The 13,981-nt window shown below is 60.4% G+C and overlaps 2 protein-coding genes across 2 annotated transcripts; one reads left to right on the top strand and one right to left on the bottom strand.

Annotated features, from left to right (window-relative positions):
- Positions 1 to 7,081: 7,081 nt before the first annotated feature.
- On the top strand, positions 7,082 to 8,388 carry LOC308223218 (gap junction gamma-1 protein-like; the record flags this gene model as incomplete). The annotated part of the gene is made up of 2 exons (XM_080621971.1): positions 7,082 to 8,252; positions 8,381 to 8,388. 2 exons carry the CDS (start codon positions 7,082 to 7,084, stop codon positions 8,386 to 8,388), a joined length of 1,179 nt encoding a protein of 392 aa, XP_080478097.1.
- Positions 8,389 to 10,378: 1,990 nt separating this feature from the next.
- Positions 10,379 to 12,025, bottom strand: INHA (inhibin subunit alpha; the record flags this gene model as incomplete). Its single annotated transcript, XM_080621086.1, has 2 exons — positions 10,379 to 11,112; positions 11,767 to 12,025. The coding sequence occupies 2 exons, from the start codon at positions 12,023 to 12,025 to the stop codon at positions 10,379 to 10,381; spliced, it is 993 nt and encodes a 330-aa protein (XP_080477212.1).
- Positions 12,026 to 13,981: the final 1,956 nt, after the last annotated feature.

Raw genomic sequence — 13,981 nt, forward strand, 5'->3', positions numbered from 1 at the left:
TGCTTCAGCTGTAGCTGCGTTTTTCACAAAGGCAAGAGTCAAAATAAGAGTTATTGGACCAGCTTGTTGACATCTCTTCTGAGAAAGCCCATCCCTGGACCTTACTTTTCCCATCTTAGCTGAGCTGCACCTTTGTTCTGCCACACCAGTGCCTGGTTGTGTGTTCAGGAGCCTAACAAAGTGTGGACTGCCAGAACCAAAGCTTTAAGCTGTGTGCCTGTCCATAGCTCTTCACTGGTTTTACTGCAGAAGGGATTACTCATTTGCTTCTGCTCCTTGCCATGTCTCTGCAGGTCTGTGCTTTCAGCTCAGCACTCTCTCTTGGTCCCATTAACAGCTCCTTGCTTTTCTGCATTCCTCTAGCTACTTCCCTGACAAGAAAGCTCACACAGTGCTGCCACAACCCCTCTCCTGCCTCTTCATGAAACATTTGCTTTGTTTTTCCTTAGGGTTTTTTTCCTGGTTGTTACCAGTTTAACCCCTTTGTGGTTGCTCTATGATCATGGACACTGCTGTGGGGCTCCTTGTAGTAGGTGACCTCATATCTGGCTTCATTGCATCAGCTGGTGTGTTCAAGGGCTTCTCAAACACACTCCAGGCAGCCCCAACCCATGGCTGTGCAAGAACAGGGGCAGTGTAGGAGAACTGGGGTTTGCAGAAAGCTGTGATGTGTTGAACCAGCTGCGTATGTCACTTGCGTGTCACAGTTTATGTATGCAGTCCTCCAGCTCTGCTCTTAAGACACTGGATTTTCCTCCTCCTCATTTTCTCGCTGTGCTTGGCTCCAGAGCTTTACTGCTGTTTCAGAGCAAGGCTGGTCTGAATGTCAGTGTTTCCCTGCCTGCATCTGCCTGGAGCCTGCTCCTGTTGAAGTGTGTGTAGCTGGAGGGATGCCTAGGCCTGGGGTGGTCACAGGGCTATGGAGACAGGCCACAGGCTTAAGCCCAGCCATTGAAGTTACCACCACTTTTTGACAGGCACATTCTAGCCTTGCCTTACTTTGCTGTTGAACTCATCAGTGAAAATGATGCCTCAGTCATGGGTTTGGCTATTTCAGTGCTTCCTACTCTCTTCTCCTGACCTCTAAAGCAGCACTGCCTTGAGCATACACAGCTTGTGGGTTAGCTGTTTGCCCCCTTGCACTATATCTAACAAACAAAGCCTTGTTTCTAATCAAACTGTGTGACTGGAGGGACTGGTCATTTACTGTAGCAGAATATCCCTGCTGGCCTCATCTCCAGGAGACTCGAGAAGTAGCAGCAAAGGGCACATGTTTCCTGCAGCTCATGGACCTGCCTGGCCAGTTTCCTCCCTCCTGCAGGTGCCAATGCTCTTTACCCAGCTTACAGAGCAACAGCCTGGGGCCATGCAAGCCCATTCCCTGCGGCCTGCCCTCCAGCTTGGCTGGCAGGGGAAGAACAGCCAGTGCAGACTGGGCTCAAGTGCCACACTAGGTACTGGGGTGCTGGCAGGTCAGCAGCCAGGCACTGGGAAGGAGATCCACCTGAGCAGGAGAGTGCCATGTACCCTCACTGTGCTGCATAACCAAGCAGGGGTGAAGAGGGGAGTAGGGGAAGGGGACTTTTTTTTGGAAGACATCTCAGCCTGTGGTATAGGGACTGGTCATTGCCCTTTGTGCTCCTACCATGGAACATGCCTCTGCCTGCTCTCAGGAGGTTATTAAGCTAGTTATGGAGCTTTGTATCAGGACAGACTGTCCCTGTCCCAGTACCAGATGAGTTGTTTAATCTAGAAAGACCATGTTTGCTGCTGAGAAAGTGTGCTGCCCACCTGTGGCCCTGCTTGGGGAGGGTGGAGATGGCTTTCTCACCCTTTTTCCATGCCACCCCACAGCAAACATTCTTGGGGTGCCTGGGTCTGCCATCTGCCACTGTCCCCGGAAGCAGAGGTAGTCATAGCCAGGCCCAGCCCGTCCAGCCCAGTTGATCAGAGCAGGAACTGAGGCTGCTATCAACAGCCAGACTGCACCCTGTGCCTTCCCTGTTATGCTGTGTCTGGCAGCTGAGGCAGGGTCTGGTGGTGGAGTCTCAAAGAGTGTCTCCATTGCCGCGCTGTGGCTGAGCAATGAGGAAAGACTGCTTGCGGGAGCTCCTGCAATGTCAAGCCTGAGCTGTAGCACTTGCCCAGAAGTGGATGTTCTCTTTATCCCTGCACTTTATCCCCTCAGCCACTGTCTCCTTGTTTACTGGCTCCTCTCACTCTTGCCAGGCTGTGCAGCCACCCTGTCATTCTCCACACACTGGAGTCACTCTGGGTTTTGCCTCACAGACTTTGTGGCTTGGGGCTGATCTCGGGTTTTGTGTTTGGTGATGATCCCGTTTCCTCTGCAATGCTGGTCTCTGAGCTGGACCCCACAAGGCTGCTGGTCTTGCACATTCTTCCTGCCAGGATGGGCCCAGACTCTGTCAGTGACAGCTGATGTGGGAAGGGATGAGGGTGGGCAACACCCTTCACCCACCGCCTTTTTTTCCTGGATGCTGTGGGTTTGCCCTCTGCCACAGGCTGGAAGATTAATGCCTCTGCAGGTGCTTGGGTGTTGCAAGCTCAGGATGAGGATAGAGCCCAGGAACACACAGGGCACCACTGCAGGGGAAATGAGAGGACTCTGACGTGAATGGCTGGATGCCAGCAAGGACAGTAATGCCTGTCCACAGGGTGTCCAACACCAGCCTCTGGGCCTGGCCTCCCCAGCCATGCTCTGCCCCACAGCACAGGTGTAAAACTGCTGCCGCTGCTGCAGTGGTACTTGGCCCCAGCCCAAGAAGCAGCTTTGCTCTGGGTGCAACAGCCTCGGTTTGCAGTGCCTCAATGGGTCAACACTCCACTGTTTAATGTGAGGACAATGCTATGGGGGCTTGTTCTTCACATCAAAGCTTCATGTAGGTCCCTAACCCCTAGCAAAATGCTCAGCCAGGCTGGAAACTAATGATGACTGTGGGGAAAGAAAACCCAAAGCTGCTTTAATGCCTGGCAAGATCACGAGATTCAACACAGGCTGTGTGTGGCTTGCCCGCTCCCGCCCACTGGGGCTTAACCCTCGTGCTGGCAGCTCCCTGCTCTGCTCCCAGCTCTCCATGCCACGCTACAAGTGCCACCTGGCTGCGGCCCCAGGTTTCCTCCCTGGCCCTGAACACTTCACTGCATCCTTCCAAAAGCTTGAGTTTCTGTGCTCAGCTGGCTGTCTCCCTGCATCCACCTCCGCCTGTTGCTCCTGGCCTGGGATGGAGGCTGTGCTCAAGGGTGTACTGTGCCATACTGTGTGCGAGCACTGAGCCTGTGCCTTAGCTGTGCGGGCACTGGGGCAGCATCATGGTGGCTCTTGCTGACCTGGGGAAGCAGCAGGGCTGCTGATACTCAGTGGGCCCAGAATAACCAAACCTCACAGTGGATGAGGCAGCTGCACTTCCCACCCCTCTCCTTGCCCTAGCCACCCTGCCTCATCCCTCTTGTAGTCAGCCCCCAGTGCTAGGGTAGAGGTGCTGCACCAGCCAGTGCCTGCTGGTGGAAACCCTTCTGCAGGAGGCACCATGTGTCTGTGGGGAGAAGCAGCATTTCTCGAGGCTATGCAGAAACCAGCTTCCCCCGACTATAAGGATTGCACAAGGCAGCCCAGTGTCCCTCCCCTGTCCCCACACCATGGTACAAGGACAGGGTGCTCTGCCCAGCACGTCATGGCTGTGGTTGGCACTAGGGAAGCAGCCCTGACAAAACACTCCAGAGCCAATTTTAGCAGTGCAGAAAGTGAGCGGCCGGGCTGCTCAGAAGAGGGAGGGACAGTCCACGGCTTCAAGGTGGTGACTCAAAGCCACCAATACCCTGGGAGAGCGGTGCCATTGCACAGGCTGAGCAGTGGTAACTCTCTAAGGGCATATCTGGAGGTGCCGGGTGCTCAGCCTCCTCCTGCTGCAGGGCCTTGGCCAGGGGACACAAGGTACAGCACAGGCTTTGAAAGATTTGAAGCACATTTCCACCACACAGGCACATTTTGTTCCATGTTCATGCTCTGCCTGGGGCCACCTCTCCTATGGTGCCACCTCTACTATGGTGCCGCCAGGTCTCTACCTTCTTCCACCGTCTCTCCTCACTGGGAGAGAAGAATTTGGTGTTACAAGAACAAGGGGTTAGCGGACAGGAGCGCAGGATCCCTGCTCTCCCTCGGGGCCAGGCTCACCGGTGCTCCTTCGGAAGGTGTTGCTCATCCCTGAACACCCCGCGGGCTGAGCCAGGGCCCCGAGCCTCCGTCTGCACTAAGGGTTTAGAGCGTTTCGCTCCAGCGAGCTGGAAGCCTCAGCTGCGCACTCGTCGGGACCAGCATCCCGGGAGCCAGGGAGCTCCCCGGGGGCAAAAAGGTGGCAAGGAACGCCGGCCCGCCGCGCACGGACTGGACTGCAGGGGCTGGGAGCCCGGCACCTCGGGCGGCGGAGGCATTTTGGCGGCTGCCTGGAAAGCGGGATTTGTTGCGGTTGATGTCGCCGACAGACGCCGTGCGAGTTTCGGCCGGGGCTAGCTCCTCCGCGGCCCGAGCCACGGGCGGGGACGGGACTGGGGGCGGTAACCTCTCGCCAGGCGGCCAAGTCACCCGCGGGGCCGGGGCCGGGCCCGGTCGGTGCACACCGGCGGGCAGGCGGGCGGGCGCGGGGCGGGGCGGCCCCGGGCCCCTTTGTTCGGCGGGAGGCGGCGGCGCGCCGCCTCTCCGCTTTGTCCGCCGCTGTCGGCGGGAGCCGCTTGTCCCGGCGCGCCGTGAGTGGGGCCAGGGAGCGGGGGGCTGCGAGAGGGAGCGGGTCGGTGGGGCAGGGGGTGTCAGGTCGGCGGCGGTGCCCCAGGAGGGGAAGCGGGAGCCCCGGGCATGGGCTGCGGCCGGCGGGGCTGGGGCCGCAAGCGGGGTGGGTCGGGAGGGCTGAGATCCCGGGCAGGCGGGGGTCAGCCAGCAGGGCTGGAGGTCCTCGGTGGGATGGACTCAGTGGGGCTGGGAACCCCGGGAAGGTTGGGCTGGGGTCAGCGGGCCCCAGCGTGGGCTGGCCGTGGTCAGTGAGACAAGGGTCGCTGAGCGAGCAGGGGCTGATGAGCCCCGGGTGGGCTGCCCTGTGCTGTGGCACAGGAGCCCTGATGTGGGTTGAGAAGATTGGGGTCCCTGGGCAGGGCAGGCTAGGGCGGAGGGGTTGAGGGCCCCAGGCAGGGGGACCTGGGGTGTATGTGAGGCCCCAGACACGGCACGTGGAGCTGGTCCTGACTCAGCGTGGCCCGGAGGCGGTTCGTGTTTGGGCCTCTTGGCAGGGACCTGGGCTCTGGCTGTCTGCCCCAAGGAGCTCTATTGTGCCCGACTGTGCCCACTGCAGCTCCTGACCTATGCTGCGGTCTGTTTCTGTGTCACTCTTCCTTGGCAGCCACACAGTGCCCACGTGTGTGCTTTCAGTTCCCCTGGACTTACCAGCTCCAGGGGCTGCCCTCCTGACTGATCCCTTTGCCTTGTCCCCTGTCCCAGCCCACCACCCTGGGGCCAGGGCGGTGTGGTGCTGCCAGGCAAGAGGTAAAGGCAGACACAAAGGATCCCCCATTCAGCGAGGTGGTGGGGGAGAGGGCCTCACACCGGGGAGACCTTTCATTATGCTTGACCACACAAGGATGGTGGTCCTGGTGGGCTGGGTTTGGGTCCCTGGTGCCAGCCCATGCCACCTCCTGCAGCTCAGCAGGTTCTGCTGAGTGCCAGGCTATCAATGGGAGCATTTCACTTGCATGGGTGCTTTTGCTGGAAAGGCTTTTCCGTTTGGGCAAGGTTGTTTGGGAGGCAGCTGACCTAAGCCGAAAAGATCTTCTTGTTCTGGATAATAGTGGCGTGAGTGCAGCAGGAACCATTGTCCGCAGGGATGTGCCCTGGTCAGAGGCAATGGGTCAGGGCAGGCCAGAGGGCAGGCAAGGCATGGGGGAGCTGGTGGCTCTGTGGGGACATGTCCCCTCTGCTCACCCTGGGGAGCCCTGCCACCTGCTGCCCTTGCATGAGCTTGTGTGCAGGCTGCCGAAACCTGGCGTGACAGTGGGGTGTCTCCTCTTGCGTCTTCTCCTTTCTCCGGGAACTGTGATGCGGTCCTCGTAATTTCCTCCCCAACCTCTGGTGTCAGCTCCTTTGCTGGGACTTTGTGCAATTCCTTGGTTGCTCCACACTGCCCTTGCCATTGCTCTCCTGTCTGCTGTTCTGCGCCACCAGCCCTTGCCATCAGGCTGCAGTGTGCTCAACCACGGGCTTTGGGGGCTTGTAAGGATTTGGGCTGGGGGTCTGGCATGAGGGAGGGCAGAGCACAGAGGTTTGGTGGGGCAGAGCGATGCCAGTCCTTGAGGGAGAGCTCCGCAGGTTGAAGACCTGGCATGTGGTAGGGGATGCTGCTCAGAGGGGCTGCCACTTGCTGCCTTCCTCCGGGGACTGGGAGGACTCCCAAGGGAGCATGTGGGTGCTGACACAGGGTGCGGTACTGGCTGGGGACCTGCCCAGGACCAGGTGGCAAACGGGTGCTGCAGACCAGGGGTGGAGGAGGTGGTTCCGTCTCCTGCCTGTCCTCTTGCAATGCCCAGCTGGCGCTGCCCTGTGCTGCGTGTTTACCCTGGCTGTGGCTGCGATGACTCTTCCCACAGGTGTGCCCTGCGGGGACAGAGGATGTCCCAGCTTTTCCTCTGCTCCCCAGATCTCCACTCACCCAGTTGGTGGCAGGACAGGGGCAGGATGTAGATGGGAGCACAGGGAGGCAGTGCTGAGCAGGGGATATGATTCTGGGGAGACAGAGCCTTGGGTGACATAGTATAGGGTGAGGTGTTCCTGCCCATATCAGGGGGTTGGGACTAGATGATCTTAGAGTCCCTTCCAACCCAAACCATTCTGTGATTCTATGGCTGCTTATGCAAGACTGTGTTTGTGGATGTGTGGGTGAGGGAAGGGACACCAGTGGTGGGAGAGGGACAGAGCTGGGGTGGTGGCTGGTGTTTTGGGGGAACCTGGTGCAATGCACACATATTTGCTCAGCGCCTGTTTGCCTGTCTTACCTGCAGGGTTTGAGGCAACTGCCTGGCCAGGATGAGCTGGAGTTTCCTGACGCGGCTCTTGGAGGAGATCAACAACCACTCCACCTTCGTGGGCAAGATCTGGCTGACTGTCCTCATCGTCTTCCGCATTGTGCTAACGGCCGTGGGGGGAGAGTCCATCTACTATGATGAGCAGAGCAAGTTCGTCTGCAACACGCAGCAGCCGGGCTGCGAGAATGTCTGCTACGATGCCTTCGCTCCGCTCTCCCATGTCCGCTTCTGGATCTTCCAGATCATCATGGTGGCCACGCCATCAGTGCTCTACCTGGGCTTTGCTATGCACCGCATCGCCCGCATGCCTGAGTCTTCACGGCGCCGGACACCGGCAGCCCGGCGGGCACACATGCCGGTGGTGCGCCGGGGAGCTGGGCGGGACTACGAGGAGGCAGAGGATGATAACGAAGAAGACCCTATGATCTTTGAGGAGATTGAGGTGGAGAAGGAGAAGAGCCCAGAAGGTGGAGAGAAGCATGATGGCCGGCGCCGCATCAAGCAGGATGGGCTGATGCGTGCTTATGTCCTGCACTTGCTGTGCCGCTCGGTGCTAGAGATGGCTTTCCTCTTCGGGCAGTATCTGCTGTACCGCTTTGAGGTGAGTCCCTCCTACATCTGCAGCCGCAGCCCCTGTCCGCACACCGTTGACTGCTTTGTCTCCCGCCCCACGGAGAAGACCATCTTCCTCCTCATCATGTACGCCGTCAGCGGGCTCTGCCTCTTCCTCAACCTCTGCGAGCTCGTGCACCTGGGCGTGGGACGCATCCGTGATGCCCTGAGCCAGCCTAATGGCCCCCCGCTCCCGGCTGGCGACAGCCCCGCTCCGCAGTACTCGAAGAAAGCCCCCGGCGCACCCCCCACCTATCACTCACTGAAGAAGGAGCCGCCGCGAGCGCCGCTGCCCGACAGCAAGCTGGACTACCGGGAGAGCCTGGGGGCCGGGCGCTTCGCCCTGGCCGGGGCTCCCCCGGCGCATGAGTTAGACCGGCTGCGCGAGCACCTGCGCCTGGCACAGGAGCACTTGGAGGTCGCCTTCCACCTCCAGCCGCCACCACGGCCCCCCAGCCCTGCCCGCAGCAGCAGCCCCGAGGCTAATGGCATCGCCGCTGAGCAGAACCGCCTCAACCTCGCCCATGAGAAGGGAACTGGCGCCTGCGACAGGACCACGGGTGAGCCAGGGACAGGGACCCATGCGGCTGACTGGGGTGAAGGTCATAGGGGCTGCCCCCAGGGTCCCTGGGGGAGGGGATGCCATTTCCCCCAGGGCGGGTGCTAACTTGCCTCTTGCTCCCCACAGGGCTGTGAGTGCCACCAGAGATGATGGCAGTATCTGCTGGAGTGGCTGCTGCTGCCAGCACAGGACAGACAGCCTGCCAGGAGCGCGGGGTGGATGATGCTGTGTGCCTGCCCGGCAGGGCTGGCCAGGCAGCCCTGTGCCAGTGAGCAGTGGAAGGGATGGGGGCCTCAGGGGACATTCCTACTCAATTTTCAAAAAAGGGAATATCTTATTTTTGTACATTTTTATAAGCTTGTCAGCGTGTGCGCCCTGGCGTTTTTATGCTCTGCCTATGATCTCTCTCTGGGCCTGTGCCCCCCTCCCTGTGTCCTGTTTCATCCCATTTTCCTCTTCCCACCCCCATTTCATGCAGCATGTTCCCCTCACACCCTGTGCCCTCCCTTGCCTGCTGCCGGCTGGGGCTGTGCCTGTCAAGCCATGCCGGCAGCATGGGAGCTTAGGGGACCGATCCTGTGGGTCCAGCTGGCTGGGCCAAGCCATGGGACAGGACACTGGGCTGGCATTCTGCTTGAAGCATAGGAGACAGAGGGGTCCTGGTGGCACCGCTGCTGGAAAGTGCTGGTGCAGCCAGGGGCCTGTGCTGCACAGCATCCTGCACAGGGCTGCGAGCTGTGGGGCTGGCCAGCTCAGAAATGTGTGTGCAGAGGGCAGGGGCTGTCCTTCCTGCCGCCTCCGCCCCACTCCCCACTCGGCTGGCTGCTCTTGGAGCAAAGCCCATGCCCTCCTGCTCTGGCCATTGGGCCAGGACCCCCTGTGTGGGGCTGGACCCTGGTCCCATTGTGGGTGGGTGCTATGTCCTGAGCCGGGCTCGGCTGGGAGCCAGTGGAGCATTTCTCATCATCTCAGCCTGGGTCACACGAGGATTTTTGTAGCGTTGTTTTATACCGAGCAATGATTGTCACTCTGTTTTTTCTTCCTTTGTTTTTATATCTATATTAGTAAAGGCTGGAGACGTTTTGTACTGAACTGCTGCATCCGGTCCTTCTGGAGGAAGGGGTGGGAAGGGAATCCTGCACAGCTGGGCTGGGACCTCCCCTCTCACCCAGGGTGACTCAGTCGTTCCTGCCATGCATGCAGAGGCAGCCGCAGCCAGGGCAGCCTCCATCGGCCTTGCGGAGTGGAATTGCTCCGGCCGTGTTCCTGCGTCATCCTGTCCCCAGCAAGAGGCCTGGTGATGGGATTCCCCATTCCTTGCCATCCTGCTGCAGCCAGGAGCAGAAGGGATGTTGCCCTGCCATGGGGCTAGATCAAGCCCAGCCATGCCATGCCAGTTTTGGCCAGCACATCCCAGTTCCCTCTTGGGGCCTCCTGGAAGGAGCCGGACACCTCTTGCTGCACTTGCCCATCCCCTCCCTCCTCCAGCTAAAAGCCCCCGGGGAGCTCACATCCCACTGTACATGCATTGCCTCTGTGCCTGTGATGGAAGCTGGCATTTCCAGGCTGTTTTGATAAAGGGAACAGGTTTACTTAATTTGTTCTGTTAAGCTTTCCAACAGGCTCTGCTGCCAGGAAGAGGGCTTGCGTGTAGTGCCACATGTGCCGCCAGCCCTGCTACGAGTTCAAGGCTGTGGCATGGGCTCACCCAGACACATCCCAAACCTTGCTGCAGTATCCTGGCCCTGCCTGGGAGCACGGGGAGACACTCTGCAGGAGGAGTGGGACCACAGCCTGGAGAGGGGGGGAATTGGGTGAGGAGAAAAGGTGGGGAGAAATGGAGTTTGAGCTGTTTGCAGACAGCATGGTGGCTTCTGCCAGAGGCTGTGCCTGTCCCTGCCCCACCATGCCCTAGCTTGCTCCAGGCCAGGACCAGCCTTGAGGCAAGTCTGGCAGCACAACCATACCCAGGGCAGCCCAAAACTGCTGTGGCTTGTGCAGGGGAGGGTGGCACAGCCCAAGCCCGACTTGTCCCTCTGGTTCCTGTGGCATGAAGCAGAGGTCCCCTGAGCACTTGACTCCTCCCAGGCAGTATCTCAGTCCAGGCCTGGGCTGTGGGATGACCTAGATGCAGGTGCAGTCCTGGGCCAGGATGTTGGGCACCGTCTCGTACTTGAAGGAGTACCCACCATCGGACGTGGTGCGGACACGCAGAGAGCGCATGGTGCCGGGCAGGGCGGCGCAGCAGAGCTGCACACCCAGGCGGTGGCTCAGCCCGTGGCCTGCAGCACAGCTCCCATGGCAGTAGTGGAAAACAAAGCTGCTGGGGTGCACGATCCAATTGTCCCAGCCCAGCTCCTCGAAGGAGATGTTGAGGGAAGCCCGGCGGCAGTTGGTATGGGCAGCCAGCTCTTCGGATGGGCGCTGCAGCAGGCTCAGGGCAGCTGGAAACCAGGGCGCGGCGGAGCGACGAGCCCTCTCACTGCCCTTGGCACGGGTGGTGGCCACCAAGAAGGGCATCTTGTCCTCCTCGGCCAGGCAGGGGCAGCCAGGGCAGCGCACCAGGAGCACAAAGAGTGGCTGCGAGAGCTGGGGCAGCAGTGCTGGGGCAAAGTGGAACACGGTCCAGTGCTCAGGCGTCTGCACCACCATGGCCACCAGTGGCACACGGCCGTGAGGTGACAGGGTCAGCACATCGGGGGCTGAGTGGTTGGGAGCCGCGGAGGGGCCAGTGTAAAACCAGAGCTGAGCGGAGGTCATTGCACGGCTCAGGGTGTGTGCTGAGGGCTGGAAGAGGTAGGTGAAAATGCCTTCTTCCTCCAACAGCTTGTCCGGGTGTGAGGGCTCGCAGGGCACATCTAGGTGGGGGGAAAAAGGAGGGGGAGAGAAGAAAGATGCTCCAGGTGTGCACCCAAACCTGGGGAAGGTCCCTGATGTTGGGTGGGAGGTGGGATGTTGCAGTGGATCGCTGGGGTGCTAGGAAGGCATCCAGCTGCTGGCATGGGCTGTGGCAGGGTGCGGGGGGGGGCGGGGGGCTGATGCCTGGGGCTATGCAGCAGCCACTGCACTGCACCCTGCAGCTGAGCCCTGCTGTGACCTAGGCTGGTCTATTGCTGCTGCCCCCACCCTCCAGCATCCTGCCCTGTCCCTTAGTATTCAATCCCATTTCCCAGCATCCTGCCCCATTTCCTAGCATCCCACCTTGCCTGCTCCTCACCCCCCCACATGCTGCCTGGACCAGCCATCCCCCAGCTTTTCAGCACCCTCTTGTGCCACCTGCCTCTCTCCCTGCCAGTGTCCTGGGCTGCTCTGCCTGTTCCACCTGCCATACCATGCCACCTCCTAGCTCTTTACGAAACCTCACCCATGCCCGTGCCCCAGCCTAGCATGCCCCCTTTCTCTTCTCCCGCAGACCACCACAGCACCCCTTCCGTCCTGCTGCATCTGTGTTGCCCCAAGCCCCCACCTTGCTTCACCCCTCTGCCCTCTCCATCCCACCCAGATGTTCTCACCTGTGGAGGGGAAAAGAATAACCTGGGAGGTGTCCTCCAGCTCCTCTGGTTCAGCTTCGGTGTTTTCAAGGATATCTCTCCGGTGCAGTCTCCTTGCTTCCTTCTGGGGCTCCTCCTGGAGAACCGGGGGGCTCAGATGCTCCAGCACCCGAGTCCGCACCTTGGCCAGGATGAGCTGCCGATCGGCACCAGCCCCAGTGCAGCTGGCCAGGGCGGCGGTGGGCAGCATGGCAGGCAGCAGGTGCAGAAGGAGCAGCATGACCGTGGGGTGCACGGCAGGCTGGCAGCTCCGGGGGCTCTGCCGCGGGCTCCTGCCTGCCTGCCTAGCCTGTCTGCCTGCTGTGCTCCCCCCAGGGCAGGGTGGCATTGAGACCTATCTGACACTGACGCAAACGTCTGCTTCCAGTATTATCTCTGGGCAGCGAAAGTGCTGAGACGTCTGGAATGCGAGGACTGCAAGGACAGTGTGGTCTGGGGGAGGACGGCGCCTGGGATGGGGGTGGATGCTGCTTGGGGGTGGCGGGTGTGTGGGGCTGGGAAGTCCAGGTTGTGGGCTGGGTGCGGCAGGGAAGGCTTTCCTGCACTGGTACGGGTGGAGGGGGCACCCTGAGCAAGCATTGCTGGTGCTGGGTGCTGCCCATGGTGGAGGAGCTGCAGTTTTGGAGCTTCTTAGGCAACAGTAGGAGGTAGCAGTGATTGTACCCAGCAAGGATATCTGGGCAAGGGCTTGGTGGGGTACACAGCCCTGTGAGACCCTGGCCAGGGATGGGCTTGTTAGGGGTGGCAGGCTGGGCAACCACTGCCAGGGATGGCTGGGACACCCCAGGCTCACAGGGCAGTGGGGATGCAAGGATAGGGCCCTAAGGAGGGGGGGGGGGTGAGTGGGCTGTGGCATCTACAGAGCAGCCTGAAGGCTGGCAAGGTCCTGGGGACATGAAGCAGGAGGGATGGCAAGAGGTCCCCACACTGCCTGGGGAAGGACGCAACAGCTTTGTGGGGAGGAGGAGGAGATGAGGCAGAGCCAGGCCTGCTGGAGACCCCACAGCAGTGCCAAGAGAAGGACCCTGGAGTGCTGTTTGGGCTGGCCGGCCATGGGGTGGGAGCTGCAGGAGAGGCACAGGCTGTAAGAGGACCCAGCAAGTCCTGCCCTTCCTCCCACTGCTGCCTGTGCTGCATCCCACATCCAGCATCCCTGCCTGCCCTGTGGGGTGGTGGGCATCCTCTACACCCCCTCCACTCCTGCAGCCTCGCATCCTGCATAGCACAGCTTGTAAGGCACATTCCTCCCCTGCAGCCTGGCACCTCATGCAGCATTCAGTGTGGTACATCCCACCCACCCCACGCAGCGTGTCCTGCATGACATCCTCCATCCCACTGCAGCCTGGTGTCCCATGCCATGCACCCCACACCATGCCATGCACCCACACAGCACGTTGCCTCCTGCCTCAGACTGTCCCAGCACCAAGGCACAGCTGTGTTTATGGCACCCCTGATCTCTGGAGGCCGGGTGCTCCTGCTGGGCTGCTATACATAGGTAGGCCAGCCCTGCCCCAGCGAGGCTCTGAATGGAGCAGGCTCAGTCTTATCAACCCAGCATGTCATCAGAGAGTATTTTTGGGGACAGCAGCTGCAGGGATTTGTAACGTTTGGTCCCTGTGTGCTGACACCCGGGAGCAGAGCTGGGGAAAGCAGCAGGAGCTCGGTGCTGGCACTGGGAGACACTGGGAGAGGCAGCAAAACGAGGTGCGTGTGTGGGGCAGGGAACTGGGCTGTGGGGCTCTGTGCAGCAGGGTGATCAGGGAAGGGACCAAGTAAAGTGGGGTGGCCAAGCCATCAGGGCTGTGAGTGTCTGCATGAACTGCCATGGGGTCAGCGACCATGTGCCAGGGAATGGCCCTGGTCCTTGCCACTCCTTGGGAATCAGTCCTCTGCCACCGTCCCCTCTGGCTCATTCAGAAAGTATTTTAGTTTCTCTTCCCCCTGCCTGAGGGAGGCACAGACGCCCTTGCCCCAGTCCGGGCCGTGCTGCGGACAGAGACCGGGATGCATTCGCCCAAGAGAGGCACGGAACACCCTGCCTGCTCCTGCCCGTGACGCTGAGCAGTTACCAGCAGTGCTGGGGTGGTGCTCCCCAGCCTTCCCTCTCACCCTGGGGCTGATGATCTTCAGCCGTGCCTTTCCGTATCCAAGGGCAGGATCCTACAGGATCTGGAGG

This window comes from Psittacula echo (assembly GCF_963264785.1).
Source record: "Psittacula echo genome assembly, chromosome: 6".
In the NCBI taxonomy this organism is placed as follows: domain Eukaryota; kingdom Metazoa; phylum Chordata; class Aves; order Psittaciformes; family Psittacidae; genus Psittacula; species Psittacula echo.